The sequence below is a fragment of the Somniosus microcephalus genome, chromosome 18, assembly GCF_052327205.1.
Source record: "Somniosus microcephalus isolate GS21.2 chromosome 18, FLI_Smic_1.0, whole genome shotgun sequence".
Taxonomy (NCBI): domain Eukaryota; kingdom Metazoa; phylum Chordata; class Chondrichthyes; order Squaliformes; family Somniosidae; genus Somniosus; species Somniosus microcephalus.
The window spans coordinates 48,627,924-48,646,580 of record NC_141004.1 but is presented as its reverse complement, the minus strand read 5'-3'; the positions used below and the strand labels follow the sequence as shown (position 1 = coordinate 48,646,580).

The following is an 18,657-nucleotide window of genomic DNA, read 5'->3' as shown; positions in this document are numbered from 1 at the left end:
AGCAAGTGAAGTATTTTAAGGTTCATTTTTTGGTGTGAGGTGGGGGCACGGGGTAGGGGGGAAGTGTCGTAAAATCTGATATAGAAAAAGTAGTGCAGAGGGGGAATGGGAGAAAATATTGGAGAATAGGGAAGATAGAGCCAAGCAAATTAAAATACTTTTTATTCATAATTTAACTTGTGATGTAATTACAGAAATGCTACTCCTGATATTTAAGTAGCTTTATTACTGTAATATTAGTGCTTGTTTCAGTGCAACAGTGAATGAAATAAAACCTTGCCCCGTAGATTTTCTATGGGCTTTTGCACGGGAACTTCCAGTCAGCCAACTATCCAAAACGTGACGCACCCTCTGCAGAGCATCTGGGACCTGTGTGAGCAGGACAAGCAACTTTGTACCTCCTTAACCAATCAAATTGAAGAATCGTTAATGAGCAGCACAGACTCTGATCCAGGAAGTGTAAGTTAGAATATTGAATTCAATGTCAAATCAAGTACAGAAAGCAAAATAAAGAGAGGGAAAGAAAGATTGGATTAAGAGAGAGAGATAAAAGAGACAGAAAGAAAGTGATAAAAAAAAGGCCCAAAAATTGCAGTCCATGGCATAGCTCCGGAGTATGACCCTGACCTGCGAAAAGAATATGCACCTACCTGGTGGGGCCCCTCCTTCTTAAACTTGCTCTCAAGCGCTGCGTACTGGAGGGCAGCGTAATGGCCCAGGGATCCCAGGGGCGCAGCCTGTGTGGAAGCGTACCTGGCATCACATGGGCCTGGTCCTCCAATCAGGAAACAGAATTAGATTTTACATCATTTCAGAAGGGAATCCCGTAATCAGATTTATTTACAATTACTTTATGGATTGGAATTTAATTCCTAATTAGCTTCATTCCACCAACTTCACTACATCTTAGTTCTGTTAGTAAAAATTTAATTTTGCTGATAATTATCGACATCATTAAAATTCCAATTGTTGCAGAAACAAGAAAAACTCATTTGATGCAATTAAACAATCTGATTTCTGAGATGAAAATGGTTAAAACATGCCTGAGGTAGCCTCTTACGCTGATGCAAGCAGGCGCCTGTTTGCATCAACCATAAAATTTTCGTACGCAATTGCTGGGCAGTTGGTGAACAAAGAGCCCAACTCTGCGCCAATAATTGTTTTTTCTGCGGATTATCTGTCAATGCATACGTTGGTAGAATGGAAGTTCGGGATTTAGCGCGTGCGGGAATCCCGAACTTGCAGTCCATTTCAAAGGCCAGTTCAGAGTCCACCATCGTACCCACCACAAAATTCTGGCCCAATGCTTTATTTAAATATTTTTTTTCTCTAAATCACCAACAATAATTAAAATCTGAAGGAATGCGACTCCACACTTGTAAAAGTTAATTTTCAGTGCCAGAGAGGTGGTTTGGCAGTAATTAAGGTTTACAACACCAGGTACTTACACTGGAATATCGATGAGGTAAGTATCACAACCTTACGCTGTTGAATACATTTGAATGGTGAGCCAGATGGTGAGATACCGTTATCGTGCAGCAGGGCATCTCGGCCAGCAACGTCATGATTTCTGCATTCAACTGCGCATGTGCAATCGGCAGAAGTTGCTTTCTGATTTTCACATAAATAACAGTGAGCACCGTTAGCCTCACCATTATTTCTACCGCAAAATCTGGCCCATTGTTAAATATGTTGCCTTAAACTGTTGATTCACATACTCTTCTTCTTAGGCAGTCCCTCGGAACCGAGGATGACTTGCTTCCACATTAAAAATGAGTTCTCAGGTGACTGATGAGTCCAATGCGGGACCTACAGTCTCTGTCACAGGTGGGGCAGATGGTGGTTGAAGGAGCGGGTGAGTGGGGTGCTTGGGTTGACGTGCGCTCCTTGCGCTGCGTGTGCTTGGCTTCCGCTTGCTCCCGGCGAAGTGACTCGAGGTGTTCGGCCAGGACCTCAAACCCGGCACTAAGCTCATGGTCTACAGAGCAGCAGTGATACCTGCCCTGCTGTATGCCTCAGAGACATGGACCATGTACAGTAGGCACCTCAAAGCACTGGAAAGGTACCACCAATGCTGCCTCTGCAAGATCCTGCAAATTCATTGGTAGGATAGGCGCACCACGTCAGTGTTCTCGCGCAGGCCAACATCCCCAGCATCGAAGCTTTGACCACGCTCGATCAGCTCCGATGGATGGGTCACATCGTCCGCATGCCCAATACGAGACTCCCAAAACAAGCGCTCTACTCGGAGCTCCGACACGGCAAGATTCACATACTGGAAACATTGAGAAATGCTGGGGCCAAAAATCTACAAGGTAGTGGTCCTGACATTTACGCCAGGATTGCGCGCACCAGGAACGCCCACCACTGACAATAGAGGACTGTACCAGGTCAGCAGATGCTCCCTCATTATCACTGGATTGGTGGCCACCCAAGCCACTAGGACGCCTGCCATGCTGGGAAGAACAGAAGTCGACAGCCTTGCCTGAGGTGGGCAGAGACTTGGCCCCCGCAAAGCCAGACGAAAACTCTGGGACAAGGTTTATACCCAGCTACGCAACACATTCCTTACATCATAAGGTACAATATTATGATATGTTATTGCACAACAAGATGGAAGACCTGAGAAAATCAGATATGAGATAATTCCCCAATTGTTATCTATATCAATCAGTACAATTCTGTACCCAATACACTTAAGCCTAAAAATTACCCAGTGATATACTGCAGCAACCCTTAATGTATTCATACAATATTACGTTGCTCACCTTTTATGGTGATAACCCATTTATTTACAGCTTAAGATCTCTGTTAAAATAGCAGACAAAATAATTTAATAAGAGTGCATTAAGCATCCGTACGGTAGTGTCACACATCAATATTTCTAGGACTTAATGATTTTTTTTACATTTACTTTGTGATCAATTTGTTTCATTTGATGTGCCCCATTTGATTTTATGACTAAAATATAACCCATTCTATCTAGCAAATAAGAATGTGCTAAAATCAATTAGTGAAGAGAACAAACATTTTAATTTTACTTAAAGGAGAATTTATTAATCTAAATTTGCAATAAGATATTAACTGATTAAAAACTGATTGGCTATAAGCCTGAATAAATACACAAAAGCAGTTTTGATTCTGTATCCATTATTTCTGTTTCTCTTTTTTTCCTGCCAAATGTTTTTCCCCTTGCTTACTGTCATGAAGGTATTGACTCCTTGTTGCTCAGGAGTACAGTTGTACAGGAGCATGTTGTATTCTGATACTTCACCCAAGTGCAATTCTTTATGTGTGTGTTATGTTAATTAGTGTTAAGTGAAAAGTGAGCTGGAACAATTTTCCCCCTTCTAACCCAGGGGCGGCCCTAACTCAAGGATGCTGAAGCTGACTAGCATCCATCTAACTCATCCCAAAACAGAACCAAACCTGGGACCTTTCTAGTCATTATGGCTCAGCCAATCATTGGATAAGTTTGAATCTGACAAAGTTCATCGACCTGAAACAGGGGGTGCTCCTGCTGCCCAGGAAGGGAGGAAAAAGAGTGGGAGAGCAATAGTGGTAGGGGATTCTATAGTAAGGGGAACAGATAGGCGTTTCTGTGGTCGTAGATGTGAATCCAGGATGGTTTGTTGCCTCCCTGGTGCCAGGGTCAAGGATGTCACTGAACGGCTGCAGGGCATTCTGGAGGGGGAGGGTGAACAGCCAGAGGTCGTGGTCCACATTGGTACCAACGACATAGGTAAAAAGAGGGATGAGGTCCTGCAGCAAGAATTTAGGGAGCTAGGTGGAAGATTAAAGAGCAGGACCTCAAAGGTTGTAATCTCTGGATTACTCCCGGTGCCACGTGCTAGTGAGTATCGGAATAGGAAGATAGAACAGATGAATGCGTGGCTAAAGGGATGGTGCAGGAGGGAGGGCTTTAGTTTCCTGGATCACTGGGTCTGCTTCTGGGAAAGGTGGGACTTGTACAAGTCGGACGGTTTACACCTGAACCAGAGAGGGACCAATATCCTTGCGGGGAGGTTTGCTAGCACTGCTGGGGGGGGTTTAAACTAACTTGGCAGGGGGATGGGATACAGAGTGGAACTATAGTAGGGGGTGATTTACAGCCAAATACGGAGGAAAAAACAAGTCAGCTGGGAAGGCAGAGCAAATATGTGAAGGCAAAAGGGAATATGGCAAGGCTGGAAGGCATTTATTTTAATGCAAGGAGTCTTGCAAATAAGGTGGATGAACTGAAGTTGTTGTTGAGCACATGGGAGTACGATATTGCTGCTATCACGGAGACATGGTTGAGGGAGGGTCAGGACTGGCAGCTCAATATTCCGGGGTATAGAATCTTCAGGCGAGACAGAGGGGGGTGTAAAAGGGGAGGGGGTGTTGCAATATTAATTAAGGAATCAATTACTGCTGTAAGGAGGGATGATATATTAGCGGGTTCCTCTAATGAGGCCATATGGGTAGAACTTAAAAACAAAAAGGGGGCAAGCACTTTTCTGGGAGTGTACTATAGGCCCCCAAACAGTCAGGGGGAGATAGAGGAACAGATATGTAGGCAAATCTCAGAGAAGTGCGAAAATAATAGGGTAATAATAGTGGGGGATTTCAACTTCCCCAATATTAATTGGGATAGTCAGACTGTGAAAGGCTTAGAGGGTGCAGAATTCTTAAAGTGCATTCAGGAGAGCTTTTTGAGCCAACATGTAGAAAGTCCTACAAGAGAGGGGGCGGTACTGGACCTAATTCTAGGGAATGTAGCCGGGCAAGTGGTGGAAGTGTCAGTAGGAGAGCATTTTGGCGACAGTGACCATAATTCGGTGAGATTTAAGGTGGTCATGGAAAAAGACAAAGATGGCCCGGAAATAAGGGTTCTAAATTGGGGAAAGGCCGATTTTAATGTGATAAGGCAGGATCTGGCCAAAGTGGACTGGGAGCAGCTACTTATAGGAAAATCCACATCAAAGCAGTGGGAGACTTTCAGAAGGGAAATAGAGAGAGTACAACGCCAACATGTTCCTGTAAAGGTCAAGGGTGGGACCAACAAGCAAAGGGAACCTTGGATGACAAGGGATATACAAAAATGCATTAGGGAAAAAAGGGGGGCTTTTGGCAGTTACAAAAGACTAAAGACGGAGGAAGCCCTAGAGGAGTATAAAAAGTGCAGGGGCATACTTAAAAAAGAAATTAGGAGGGCGAGGAGGGGCCATGAAATAACACTGGCGAGCAAAATAAAGGAAAACCCTAAGATGTTTTATAAGTATATTAAGGGCAAGAGGATAACCAGGGAAAGGGTAGGGCCCATTAGGGACCAAAGTGGCAATCTGTGTGTAGAGCCAGATGATGTAGGCGGGGTTTTAAATGAATTTTTTGCATCTGGGTTCACTATGGAGAAAGACGATGTAGACATAGAAATCGGGCAAGGGGACTGTGACATACTTGAACATATTAGCATCGAGAGGGAGGAGGTACTAGCGGTTTTAGCAGGCCAAAAAGTGGATAAATCCCCAGGCCCGGACGAGATGTATCCCAGGCTGTTGTGTGAGGCAAAGGAGGAGATTGCAGGGGCTCTGACACAAATTTTCAGAACCTCTCTGGCCACAGGGGATGTACCAGAGGACTGGAGAACAGCTAACGTAGTACCATTATTCAAGAAGGGTAGCAGGGATAAACCAGGGAATTACAGGCCAGTGAGCCTAACATCTGTGGTAGGGAAATTATTGGAAAAAATTCTGAGGGACAAAATTAGTCTCCACTTGGAGAGGCAAGGATTAATCGGAGATAGTCAGCATGGCTTTGTCAAGGGTAAATCATGTCTGACCAATCTGATTGAATTTTTCGAGGGGGTGACTAGGTGTGTGGATGAGGGAAATGCTGTGGATGTGGTTTACATGGATTTCAGTAAAGCTTTTGACAAAGTCCCGCATAGGAGACTGGTCAAGAAGGTAAGAGCCCATGGGATCCAGGGTGCCTTGGCGCGTTGGATCCTAAACTGGCTGAGTGGCAGGAGGCAGAGGGTGATGGTCGAAGGTTGCTTTTGTGACTGGAAGCCTGTGTCCAGTGGGGTACCTCAGGGATCGGTGCTGGGACCCTTGCTGTTTGTGATCTACATAAATGATTTGGATGAGAATGTAAAAGGTATGATCAGTAAGTTTGCAGATGACACGAAAATTGGTGGGGTGGTAAATTGCAAGGAGGAAAGCCTCAGGCTACAGGACGATATAAACGGGTTGGTCAGATGGGCGGAAAAGTGGCAAATGGAATTTAACCCTGAAAAGTGCGAGGTGATGCATTTTGGACGGACAAATAAGGCAAGGGAATACACAATGAGTGGTAGGACCCTAGGAAGTACAGAGGGTCAGAGGGACCTTGGTGTACATGTACATAGATCCCTGAAGGCAGCGGAACAGGTAGATAAGGTGGTTAAAAAGGCATATGGGATACTTGCCTTCATTAGCCGAGGCATAGAATATAAGAACAGGGAGGTTATGATGGAGCTGTACAAAACGCTGGTGAGGCCACAGCTGGAGTACTGTGTGCAGTTCTGGTCGCCTCACTATAGGAAGGATGTGATTGCTTTGGAGAGGGTGCAGAAAAGATTCACCAGGATGTTACCTGGGATGGAGCGCCTCAGCTATGAAGAAAGACTAAACAGGCTGGGGTTGTTTTCCTTGGAGCAAAGAAGGCTGAGGGGGGACCTGATTGAGGTGTACAAAATGATGAGGGGCATAGATAGGGTAGATAAAGAGGAACTTTTCCCCTTAGTAGGAGGGTCAATAACAAGGGGGCATAGATTCAAGGTAAGGGGCAGGAGGTTTAGAGGGGATTTGAGGAGGAACTTTTTCACCCAGAGGGTGGTTGGAATCTGGAACTCACTGCCTGAAAGGGTGGTAGAGGCAGGAACCCTCATAACATTCAAGAAGCATTTGGATGAGCACTTGAAATGCCATTGCATACAAGGCTATGGACCAAATGCTGGAAAATGGGATTAGACTGGACAGGGATTGATGGTCGGCGCAGACACGATGGGCCGAAGGGCCTCTTTCTGTGCTGTATAACTCTATGACTCTATGTTTCTCTCTCTACAGATGCTGCCTGACCTGCTGAGTATTTCCAGCATTTTCTGTTTTTATTGGATAATTTTGCTGAACCATTGAGGGAAGGTCCATATATTTTTTTTAATTTACCTTGTTTGCCTACTTTCTTCCTATCTAGTATTAGTTAACATTTTATGTTAGGAAATGAATGGTGAATGGCACAGATTTAGTCATAATAGAGCAGAGGCAGCTTACTCCCAAATCTTCACACGAAGCCAGTTCCCATGACCAACAAACCAGACACCAATTATCCTCGCACAGACCAATTCAATATAAGTCAGCAGCAGAACATCTCTTACATGCAAATCCATTTATAACATCAGAAAAGCACCACTTCTGTCTGAAAACATTCTGCATGCAGATTAATATACAATAACATCTGAGAAAAGGTTACAAGCTGAAAGATCATTTTTGGTTGCTTCTGCGCAAAATTAATGCATGTGATATTATTATATGAAGCCTATGGCAGTTGACAGTGCATGGCAGTAACTAGGATGCACCAAAACCATTCGGACTGAAAATGGTTTAATGATTGTCATGCTCAACATACATAACTTCTGAAAGCAGGCAAAAGAGATTTAGAGAGTAATAACATCTTTCCAGTAATTTTAAATCACTTCAGCTAAATAGAGTAGAGTTACTTATCACATTCCATAAGCAATGATTTTGTCACAAATTTGACTTAACAGTGAAGCTGTCATCATGCATGAAGCGGAATGGAGCATTCTAGCCAGTGATTCTGGTCACTGAATTCATTTGCAAAATAAAACACCTTCCATCTGACAACAAGCTTAATTTTGTTCAGTTAAAAATGATTTTGCTTGTTGTCTGGTGAAATTGATTATAAATTGTTTCAAAAAGTGTTAGCCCATCAAGTTACCTACTCATCAGATTTGCCTGCCCAAAAATGTGTGTGCCTCGAATCACATGATTAAATATACGTAACTGGATTTAGTCTTCCTGATTGGAAGGTTGCACTTCTAAAGCCAGTTACAATCCTCACGTAAGTATGAGACAAGTTCCTGTCCTTCTTTCAAAAAATTTAATGATTTGCTATGAAAATAAGCATTGCTCATATGACAAAAACAACAAACTAACCAGGTTTCCAATGTAAGCAAGTTAGTAGCCAGACTTAATTGCTCTGTCTGCCTCAAGTTACTGTCAACTTTGATCTCTGCAAATCTTTTTTGAATATTCAGGTGAAATTGCTTAAGGTGCAAGCAATCATTATTTCCAAAACATTAGTTTATGTCTCTTTTTTCCTGGTGTTGGGGAGGGGTGGGGGGGGGGGGGTGGTTGGTGGGTGTGGAAACACTAGTGTCAATACAAAATCCATCTGCAGCTAGCTAGTTAAAGGCAGTCAGCTTCAAGTGCCAGAGTGGCTGTTGGCAACAGCAAAACAGAATAATATGATTGGTCAGTGCTAAAGGAAGTGGTTTGTGGTGGGTTGGAAGTCTTGCTGGAGTACAATAGTATCTAAACATACTCATCAGCTATTCCAGTCAACTGTCCTTGATCTCAGCAAAGACAAATTCCACCCTTGTTTTATCCTGTTCAAGATATGGTAGATAGTCTAGTATGTCAGAGAGGTAAGATGTAGCATAGAAACATAGAAGATTGGAGTAGGAGTAGGCCATTCGGCCCCTCGAGCCTGCTCCGCCATTCAATGAGATCATGGCTGATCATCCAAATTCAGTACCCTGTCCCTGCCTTCTCCCCATATCCCTTTAGCCTTAAGAAATATATCCAACTCCTTCTTGAATATATTTAATGAATTGGCTTCTACTGCCTTCTGTGGTAGAGAATTCCACAGGTTCACCATTCTCTGGGTGAAGAAATTCCTCCTCATTTCTGTCCTAAATGGCTTACACCTTATCTTTAGACTGTGACCCCTGGTTCTGGACTCCCCGACCATTGGGAACATCCTTCCTGCATCTAGTCTGTCCAGTCCTGTCAGAATTTTATAAGTTTCAATGTTGCCATGAAGTTATATTGTAAGATGTAGCAGAACAAGCCATGTTGTAATGTGTGGAAGGGTAGCTCTTATGCCATCTTGTAATGTCTGTTAATTAATGTCTTACCTCTTGTCCGATTCCTTGACATTAATCCCACTTTTCTAGCTGGTGAACCTAGTAATCCAATAAAAAGGGGAGAGTCTGTGGCCATCCTTGCCTTGCTTAAGGATTGAGGAATTTTCCCTATTTTGGTTGGATTCAGGAAAAGATATGACCTATGATCACAGTCGTAGCCACACATGATAAGAGGGTGACTACAAGTAAATATGGCAATACTGTAGCTTTGTCCTTATCAAGCAGAGAGCAGAAATCAATCAGGCACATGCTTATTCTGAAACCAAACAGGTGGTTTCTTTTATTTTTATTCATTCATGGGATGTGGGCATCGCTGGCAAGGCCAGCATTTATTGCCCATCCCCAATTGCCCTTAAGAAGGTGCTGGTGAGCCGCCTTCTTGAACCGCTGCACAGTTTGGTGAAGGTACTCCCACAGTGCTGTTAGGGAGGGAGTTCCAGGATTTTGACCCAGTGACAACGAAGGAACAGTGATATACTTCCAAGACAGGATGGTGTGTTATTTGGAAGGGAGCTTGGAGGTGGTGGTGTTCCCATATGGCTGCTGCCCTTGTCCTTCTAGGCAGTCGAGGTCGCAGGCTTGTGGGATGCTGTCGATGAAGCCTTGGCGAGTTGCTGAAGTGTATCTTGTAGATGGTATACACTGCAACCACAGCGCGCCAGTGGTGGAGGGAGTGAATGCTTAAGGTGGTGGATGGGGTGCCAAGCAATTGGGCTGCTTTGTCCTGGATGATGTCGAGCTTCTTGAGTGATGCTGGAGTTGCACTCATCCAGGCAAGTGGAGAGTATTCCATCACACTCCTGACTTGTGCCTTGTAGATGGTGAAAAGGCTTTGGGGAGTCAGGAGGTGAGTCACTCGCAGCGGAATACCAAGCCTCTGACCTGCTGTTGTAGCCACAGTATTTATGTAGCTGGTCCAGTTAAGTTTCTGGTCAATGGTGATCCCCAGGATGTTGATGGTGGGGGATTCAGCGATGGTAATGCCGTTGAATGTCAAGGGGAGGTAGTTAGACTCTCTCTTGTTGGCCATTGCCTGGCACTTGTGTGGCGTGAATGTTACTTGCCACTTATCAGCTCAAGCCTGAATGTTGAACAGGTCTTGCTACATGCGGGCACAGACTGATTCATTATCTGAGGAGTTGCGAATGTAACTGAACACTGTGCAATCATCAGCAAACATCCCCACTTCTGACCTTATGATGGAGGGAAGGTCATTGGTGAAGCAGCTGATGATGATTGGGTCTAGGACACTGCCCTGAGGAACTCCTGCAGTGATGTTCTGGAGCTGAGGTGATTGGCCTTTAATAACCACAACCATCTTCCTTTGTGCTAGATACCACTCCAGCCAGTGGAAAGTTTTCCCCCGATTTCCATTGACTTCAATATTATGGCTGCTTGATGCCACACTTGGTCAAATGCTGTCTTGATGTCAAGGGCAGTCACTCTCACCTTACCTCTGGAATTCAGCTCTTTTGTCCATGTTTGGACCAAGGCAGTAATGAGGTCTGGAGCTGAGTGGTCCTGGTGGAAACAAACTGAGCATAAGTGAGCAGGTTATTGGTGAGTAAGTGCCGCTTGATAGCACTGTCAACGACACCTTCCATCACTTTGGTGATGATTGAGAGTAGACTGATGGGGCGGTAATTTGCCAGATTGGATTTGGCCTGCTATTTTGTGGACAGGCCATACTTGAGCAGTTTTCCACATTGTCAGGTAGGTGCCAGTGTTGTAGCTGTACTGGAACAGCTTGGCTAGAGGCGCGGCTAGTTCTGGAGCACAATTCATTGCTTCCTAAGTGGGGTTACTGACAGATACAGTGAGTATTTTATCATCATTGTGTGAATGTCTTTTTTAAGCTTAAGGTAATAAAATGAGCTTTGGCCTCTCATCAACTAAGAAGTTGTCATGCATGATTTGGGACTGAAATGTCTGAAGGTAACATGTATCAAGATATGAATTTTTAGCAAATACGTAGCCAGAACCCTCTGGTAATACAGTACCAATTTGTAAGCTTTTTCAACCTTTAGCGAAAGCCGAAAACAGGTAAAGTCATACATAGACACAAACAAACACAAACATAATTTTCTTTTGTTCTGATTATAAATAAGATATTTGTTTAAATAAATTTAAGGCATACCTATGGGTTATCTGGGATCCTCTCAGGCTAGACATGGTGTCTTCCAGGTTCTGGCGAAGATCTACGATATTCTGAACAGTTCTTTTCCTCTGTGTCTCTGGATCTTTTAATCAAAAGAAGACAAATGAAATGGTTATATGAATTTGTTCATTGGCAACCTTGCTTTTCTACACTGCTCTGCAATTGGTCAAGATTAGTCAAATATTAACATTTATTTCTGGCTAATACATTTCAGGTGTGTATACAAGAAAGCAAATAAGATGCTTCATAAAGATATCTGCTGAGAAACCAATAGGACCTTTCAAAAACTGGTTACAATTAGATGAATTGACCAACCTTCCTCCCCGCACCCCATCTCCCCCCAAGTCTGTAACCACCTTGAATTAAAAGTCAAGACTGAACGAAACGAAATGCTGAAGTCGTGATATCAAAAACAGATCAAAACAAATTCAATTTTGAATGACTACTGTTAATGCTATATTAGATTCAAGATATCAAACATTTTGGGATCCAGTAGATTTTAATAACAAAAACAAAAAATAGAAGATTACAGGCTATTTGGTTTATTCACTATGTATTTTAAAATTATGGAATGGTTCATGATTCCACACAGTTGTTTGATTTCTGTTTTATAATGTTCACACTAAGAAACACACTTTAAATGTGGGAATGAAATAAGTCAGGCCAGTAGCCAAAAGGAGCCAGGGTCGTCACTCCTTGCCAGATGGCTGGGAAGCTTGAAGCCAAAGGCTGCCTGCCACATCAATTCAGTTGTGTCAGTTGAATGAGTTTGGGCTGTTACCAGCCTGGTTGCTAGCTGGGACACCGGCGTGAAGCTCGAGGGAGGAGAAACTGACATCACTTTACCCCACTTAAACTCCATCCCCCAACTACAGTGCTGCAAGCAGTTATGTAAAAGTCCACAGCCAACATGATCCCTGGAGGTGGATGTGTGATATAGAGTGCAATCAAATGTTGAAATTAGATGGTGGATCAACATCAAAAAATTGTTTTTGCACATATGATAACAATTAAAATCAGTTGATAAATTATGCTACACGGTTAAAGGCAAAATATCACTACTAGAACCCAGTTTAATTTTCATGTTTTTCAAAAAGACAAAGGAGGCTACATATCAAGGCATACTAAATACAAGGGGTTGGGTTTTCCTAGCTGAGGCGGGTTGGCGGCGGGACTGATAGTCGGCGGGTCCGGTCCCGCTCCCAGCTCCAGCTGGTCTGCTGACACAATTTTCTGTTAATTGGGCTCGTTAAACCCGCCGTGCGCATTACCCGTCCTGATCATAAGGTGCGGGTCTGCTGAGCTGCTCTGATGACGTGTTTGCAGCAGGTGTATTTAAGGGGGCCATTTCACAATTAGATCTCACTTTGTTTTTGATGCTCCAGAGTGCTTGTGGTCTCCACGATGTCTGCAAAGAGACAAAAGGCAGCTCTCCGTTTCAACGATGACTCCCTCCATGTTCTTGTGGAGGGAGTCAGAGGATGTCGGGAGGACCAGGATGAGAGAGTATAAAGCGTTCACATTCTGCTGTTATATATGGCAGTTAAGGATGAGATGTTATAAGCATTCAGTCAATAAAGGGAGGTGATTCCAAGGAGGTGACAGTGCATATAAAGTTAACACCACACACTTACAGCCTCAGGACAGATCAAATGTGTCTTTCAAATCCTGAAATCAGCAACCTCTGACATTTGAAAGTGAACAGATGTGAGAGTTCAGCTTTTATACTGCAGTTGCAGCTGTGAAGTATGCAGCTCGCCGCTACTCCCCGTGAAGGAATAAGCCATATTCAGAAAAATACACCATTCTATGAAATAATTCTAGCCTTATTAAAACATGACAAACTAGGTCTGGAAATCTAGAAACCTGGCTATGAAAAGCTGTATTGTTAACAGCATTCAGGCTATTGAGATAAGATAAGTTGTTGACACTGAATCAATAACCTTATTGAAACAGGAAGTTGGAGGTTCCTGATAGTCTGAAGCCTTGGAAAGAAGACAATGGTGCACCCGGTTGAGGTGTTTTTAATTTACACATCGTAAAATGACACAAACAGAAGACCTTGGTAAGAATGACATCAAATAGATACATCTGCTGTCACACCGTTTTTATGATAAGCTTCGAATACCTAAAGGTGGTGACATAATTCTTAATGCTACCAGCTGAACTGACTGTAAGAATAGTGGGGGTCAGCAGAAAAATGACGAGAGATAATTAGCTTACATCAGAAGAAAACTTCAAAGGACATACCACTGAGAAAGGATATAAAAATTGAACTTTCAAATGGGATGACAGATTCACTGTAAAGGGGAAAAGTGATTCTCGGCTTCAGAGCTAGCTCTGTAAGTCTTCAACTCTTTGTATCTCGGGGATCAAGGTATTGTATTTGATTTTGGTGGAAATCTTGGAATAAACTAAGAACTGTAAAACTAGCGAAGATAAGATTTGAGAATAAGGATCTCTAATAATAGAATTGTAAGCTTTTTGTATTTGGAACTGTTAATGTGATTGAATCGCCAACTGTAAACTGCATGTCAGTTCTTTAATAAATCTATATATTTTTAGAATTGTCTCACGTAATACTTCTGTATCAAACTTGCAAACTCAATCTCTGTCCGCTCCTTGGTGAGGAGTTGCAGAATTCTGAGAGAGTTTTCCGGACCCTCATAATATCCAGAACGTTACAGTCTAGCTAAACTTATTAAAAGTGTTATCTGGAGGACGGTAACACCTTGAGGTTGTTCCTTTCCTTTAGGGAGAGATAGTCTGGACCTTTAAATCCAATTAAGCGTCTTTAGGATTCGGCTACCTCAAACTATAGTTGAAAGTGAACGTCTGGGGAATACGCCTGATCTGGGGTAGCCCTAAAGGGGCTAGGACTAGTAATAATCCCTTCATCTCGACATACTTACCTGATGTGATCTCCGAACGTCGTGAAACCCGTTGAAAATGTGGGAAAATAGGAAAAGACTGTCAAAATAGCAATTAACAAGGACTTAAGTGTCTTTAATCCCTCACCCGCCGCTTGCTGTCGGCTCTGTTCTGAATTCGCAGACCCGACACTTTTGGAAACTCACACGGAGGCAGGATTGCATCGGATTTCCAACCCTCCGTCAATCATTGCGACTTTAACAGCTGACCCGCCTCCGAACCCGCCTTCTGAGCCCCACGAAAATCGTGCCCAAATAATGCATGAAGTTCCAAGATATAGATTCAAAAAATCGATGACAAGAAATTATGATAACAACATCCCTTTGTTGTCTATTTCAGTTGATCTTGTGAACGATTGTTTGAACAGCAATTGCTGATGAGATTACTGGAGGCACTGTCTTTGAAAGGTTACTGACCCCAAAAAGTGAGGGGTCCGAGTTAATTTATACAGTTGATGCTGAATTATCTCTGAATTTACGACTGCATTGCTACCAATGGCGGTTCAGCTCCCCAACAGTCAAGCTCAGTAGCTCCTTCAAGGCAATAACCCCAATGATGTCCTCTGCTGCATTTTTAAACAAAAACAGGGCGATGGATAAAATTGGGCAAAGTATCTTGACCAAAATTTGCTACTAATGAGGCAGAAGCTCTCTATTTAATAAGCTAATAATATGAATTCGTTTTAGTTTTTGATTAACAAAGCACTACTCATATGCCACTGGTTTTAGCTGCTATTTAAAAAATATTTCTGAGATGATTTGTTCTGTACACAGGCAATGAGTAATAGACTATTGATGTATTCAATATTTTGGATTACTATCTCACGTTAAAAGATTGAAGTTTAAAATAAATGCTTTAAGTCAATTTTACTCCTATAATTTAGAGATTATCAGGTATAAAAAAGTCTTCTGGATATAACATTGGACATTTCTCATGTGTCATTGCAATTCAGTTTATATACTATCATGACAACATATTTCAATTTTTTTTTGCTTTTCTACTTTTGTGCTAATCAAGATGAAGGATTCATGGGGAAGAGAATGTGTGCCCATTTTGGGCATCCATTAAGCATACCTAAGTTAGGAGCAACATAGACCAATACAGATACTTCCTCTACTGTACTGAAAAATAAATGGCTTAACCTTGACCCCAGAAGCACATCCATGACTGCATCAGTGTGTATTTTCCAGTTCCCTACCATCCATCTTAATGGCCATGAGAGCATCAATTTTATTCATCGAGTAGACCTGCATGCTGAATTGTGGGCAGGTTTGTGGTGTGAGCCATTCCATAGTGTGGATTTTCCAGTTTGTATGTCAGGCCAGGCAGGAGGTGGCAATGATGGTTTGGAGGAGGGCTGACCCAGTGAAAAGTCTTTATAATGTCAGAGAGTTCCTGACATGGAGAATGCCTCTGTTTGGAAGTTTATTATTTGGCTGGATGGGAAATTCAATGCTACTGTAGGCTTTACAACATAAAGGGGAGGTATGTTTTTCCCTATCAAATCTCTTGCACTTCAAGTGCAGAACAATGGCAAACAGATGTGCTGAATCATCCCAAGCCCACACATTTACTGAAGGTTCTGTAAATGTGCTGTTGGAGAAAGTGCAGCAGAGAAGGACGGCAATATTTGGCACCACAGGGCACCGGCCATGCAGGTGCGCTGCACAGAATGTTTGAGAGGAGATAGCCATGCAATTAAATACAGAGTGAAACACTCAGAAGAGCTAACAGCAAATGAGAAAGTTTACAGACCTCACTAGGTCAGCCAATGTAGGTCCACCTACCATTACATGGCTGCGGGGATAGGGTGGTCGGGGGGGGGGGGGCCACGGGGGTGGAAGGGAAGAAGTGTTTAATCATTTTTACATATATTTTTTATCCACACCTTTGTTTTGGCCCTTCCCCCTTTTTTTCTCTCCCACATGGCAGCTGTCTCTCATTCTGCCAACGCATTTCACTCCTAATCTAGAGCCGTCTTTTGTCTCTCCACTAGTCCTATCACCATCTTGTCTCGTTTTGAATACCTCTTAATGTCTCTTCACTTCTCTTTCATTCTCTTATCCCCATTTCCCAGCCCCCAAACTGGCCTTTTAATCTGTTTCATTTCCTGTGCTTTTTCAATCCTGACGAAGGGTTTCGACCTGAAACGTTGACTCTATTTCTCTCTCCATGGATATTGCCTGGCCTGCTGAGTTTTTCCAGCATTTTCTGTTGTTATTTCAGATTTCCAGCATCCGCAGTATTTTGCTATCGTACAAGTGTTTAATCATGATGCTTTGACCATTGAGGTGTGGGGCAGGCTTTATGGACTGGCTGGTCTTTTCCTGTCCATCAATTTTGTATGTTCAGATTACCTTATATTAATTAGCTCTCTGAAGTATGCGTAGCACAATATGGTAATCTTATACTTCTACACTTCTGGTATGGAGTCTCACTTGCTGGGAGCACATAGTGAAAATTGCTTTGGGCACGGTGCTCGATTTCCAACCATAATAATGCATATAAAATGAATGAATTCGCTTAATTAGCTTATATATTCTCCCAGCAGGTGAAGATTCACGCTGGGAGGGCTGAAGCAGGAAATGATCCTTTCATGTTTACTGCCACTTACTCTACCATACAGTACTCTGAAGGATTACCACACATGGCCATTATGCAGCAGAATACATGTTGCACCAAGAGCTTCCTGCCCTCAAGTCATACTTAAGCAAATGTTCTTGGGCTGTGAAATATAGGTGGAGATCTGACAAGTACAATTTCTGCCTCAAATTCTAACCACCAATTTGCATTTATATAGTGCCTTTAATATAAGGAAACATCTCAAAGCCCTTCACAGGAGCGCAATAAGACAACTGACACCAAGCCAAAGAAGGAGATATTAGGACAGTTGACTAAAAGTTTGTTTGTAGATGCAAATTTAAAGGAGGTCTTAAAGGAAAAAAGAAAGATAGAGAGAAAGAGTTTTAGTGAGGGAATTCCAGAGCTTAGGGCCTAGATATCTGAAGGCACGGCAAATGGATGCGTGAAAGGAGTAGGAGATGCACAAGAGGCCAGAGTTGGAGGAGTGCCGAGTTCGTGGAGGCTTGTAGGGCTGGAGTAGGTTACAGAGGTAGGGAGGGAGCAAGGCCATGGAGGGATCTGAACATCAGGATGAGAATTTAAAAATTAAGATGTTGTTGGACTGGGAGCCAATGTAGGTCACAACCACTGGGGTGATGGGTGAGCAGGACTTAGTGTGGGTTAGAATACAGGCAGCAGAGTTTTCGATGAGCTTAAGTTTTGGGAGGGTGGAAGATGGAAGATCAACCAGGAGTGCACTGGCATAGTTGAGACTGGAGGTAACAGAAGCATGGATGAGGGTTCTAGCAGTAGATAAGCTGAGGCAGGGGCGGAAACGAGTGGTGTAACGGAGGTGAAAACAGGCGGTCTTTGTGATGGAGAGGATGTGGGATTGGAAGCTTAGCTCAGGGTGAAATAGGATGCTGAGGTTGCGAACAGTCTAGTTCAGCCTGAGTAAGTGACCAGGAAGATGAATGGAACGAAGTTTGTGGCAGGGGCTAAACACAATGGCCTAGAAATTGGGTATAGCCCCGCTTGAGGCGTTAGAACTGTCGCTGCGCAAAGTTTATAGCCAGACGAAACTTATCGCCGCCTGGCGCGATATTGGGTTGCATCGCCCCTAAAGGGGATTGAGGCGTGAATTCAGGCGTTACACGAGACTCCGAAGGCGCTAAACTTCCGGCGCAACCCAATATCGGAGCGGACGGGTGCAGCGCAAGTGCTCTCAATTACTGATGACCACAAGACTTCCAGGCGCCGGCCAGCTCTTAAAGGGGTGGGTCAGTCAGCTTCAGCATCCACACTCTTCGCCATGCAGGCCTCAGAATCGGCGCAGGCCCTTCTCTGGCGCTAAAAACTTGGACCAGATGGAGAAGGTGAGACAGAGAGCAGAGCACTTCACCAACGAGGCTCTGGAGCAATTGGTGGCCGCAGTGGAGCGCCGGTGAGATGTTCTCTACCCAAACAATGGCACGAGGCCGAATCATAAGGACTACCGACGAGCTTGGAGGGATGTATGCCAGAGGGTCAACTCCAGCAGCATGGTGACCAGGAGCCCTGTCCAACGCAGAAAGAAATTCAACGACCTCACTCTGGTCGTGAGGGTGAGTGTTGTTTCTGCAAACTTCTGCATCCCTTCATTTGCACTTGACTTTATGGCTACAGGGTGGGCTGTGCCCCATTGGCCATCTACCAGCAAGCGCCCATGGCCCTTTCTGGGCACACACATGCACATTTGACTCAAGGCGTCATGTAAGGGCTCTTGCACCATGGGGGGCATGAGATGATCACTCAGGGCATCATGTAACATAACTTCCCC

General features: G+C 43.6%; 1 protein-coding gene across 8 annotated transcripts in view; it reads right to left on the bottom strand.

Annotated features, from left to right (window-relative positions):
- The window catches only part of LOC147105264 (neuron navigator 1-like), a 632,986-nt gene that overhangs the window by 475,073 nt on the left and 139,256 nt on the right, over nt 1-18,657 (bottom strand). For all 8 annotated transcript variants that reach the window (XR_015081721.1, XM_086011440.1, XM_086011441.1 and 5 more), the window contains one exon: nt 11,325-11,427. Coding sequence is in view for 7 of the 8 variants with exons in the window: in XM_086011440.1 (XP_085867566.1) it covers nt 11,325-11,427 (103 nt within the window). In the remaining variant the exon portion in view is untranslated. The remainder of the gene's footprint in view (nt 1-11,324; nt 11,428-18,657) is intronic.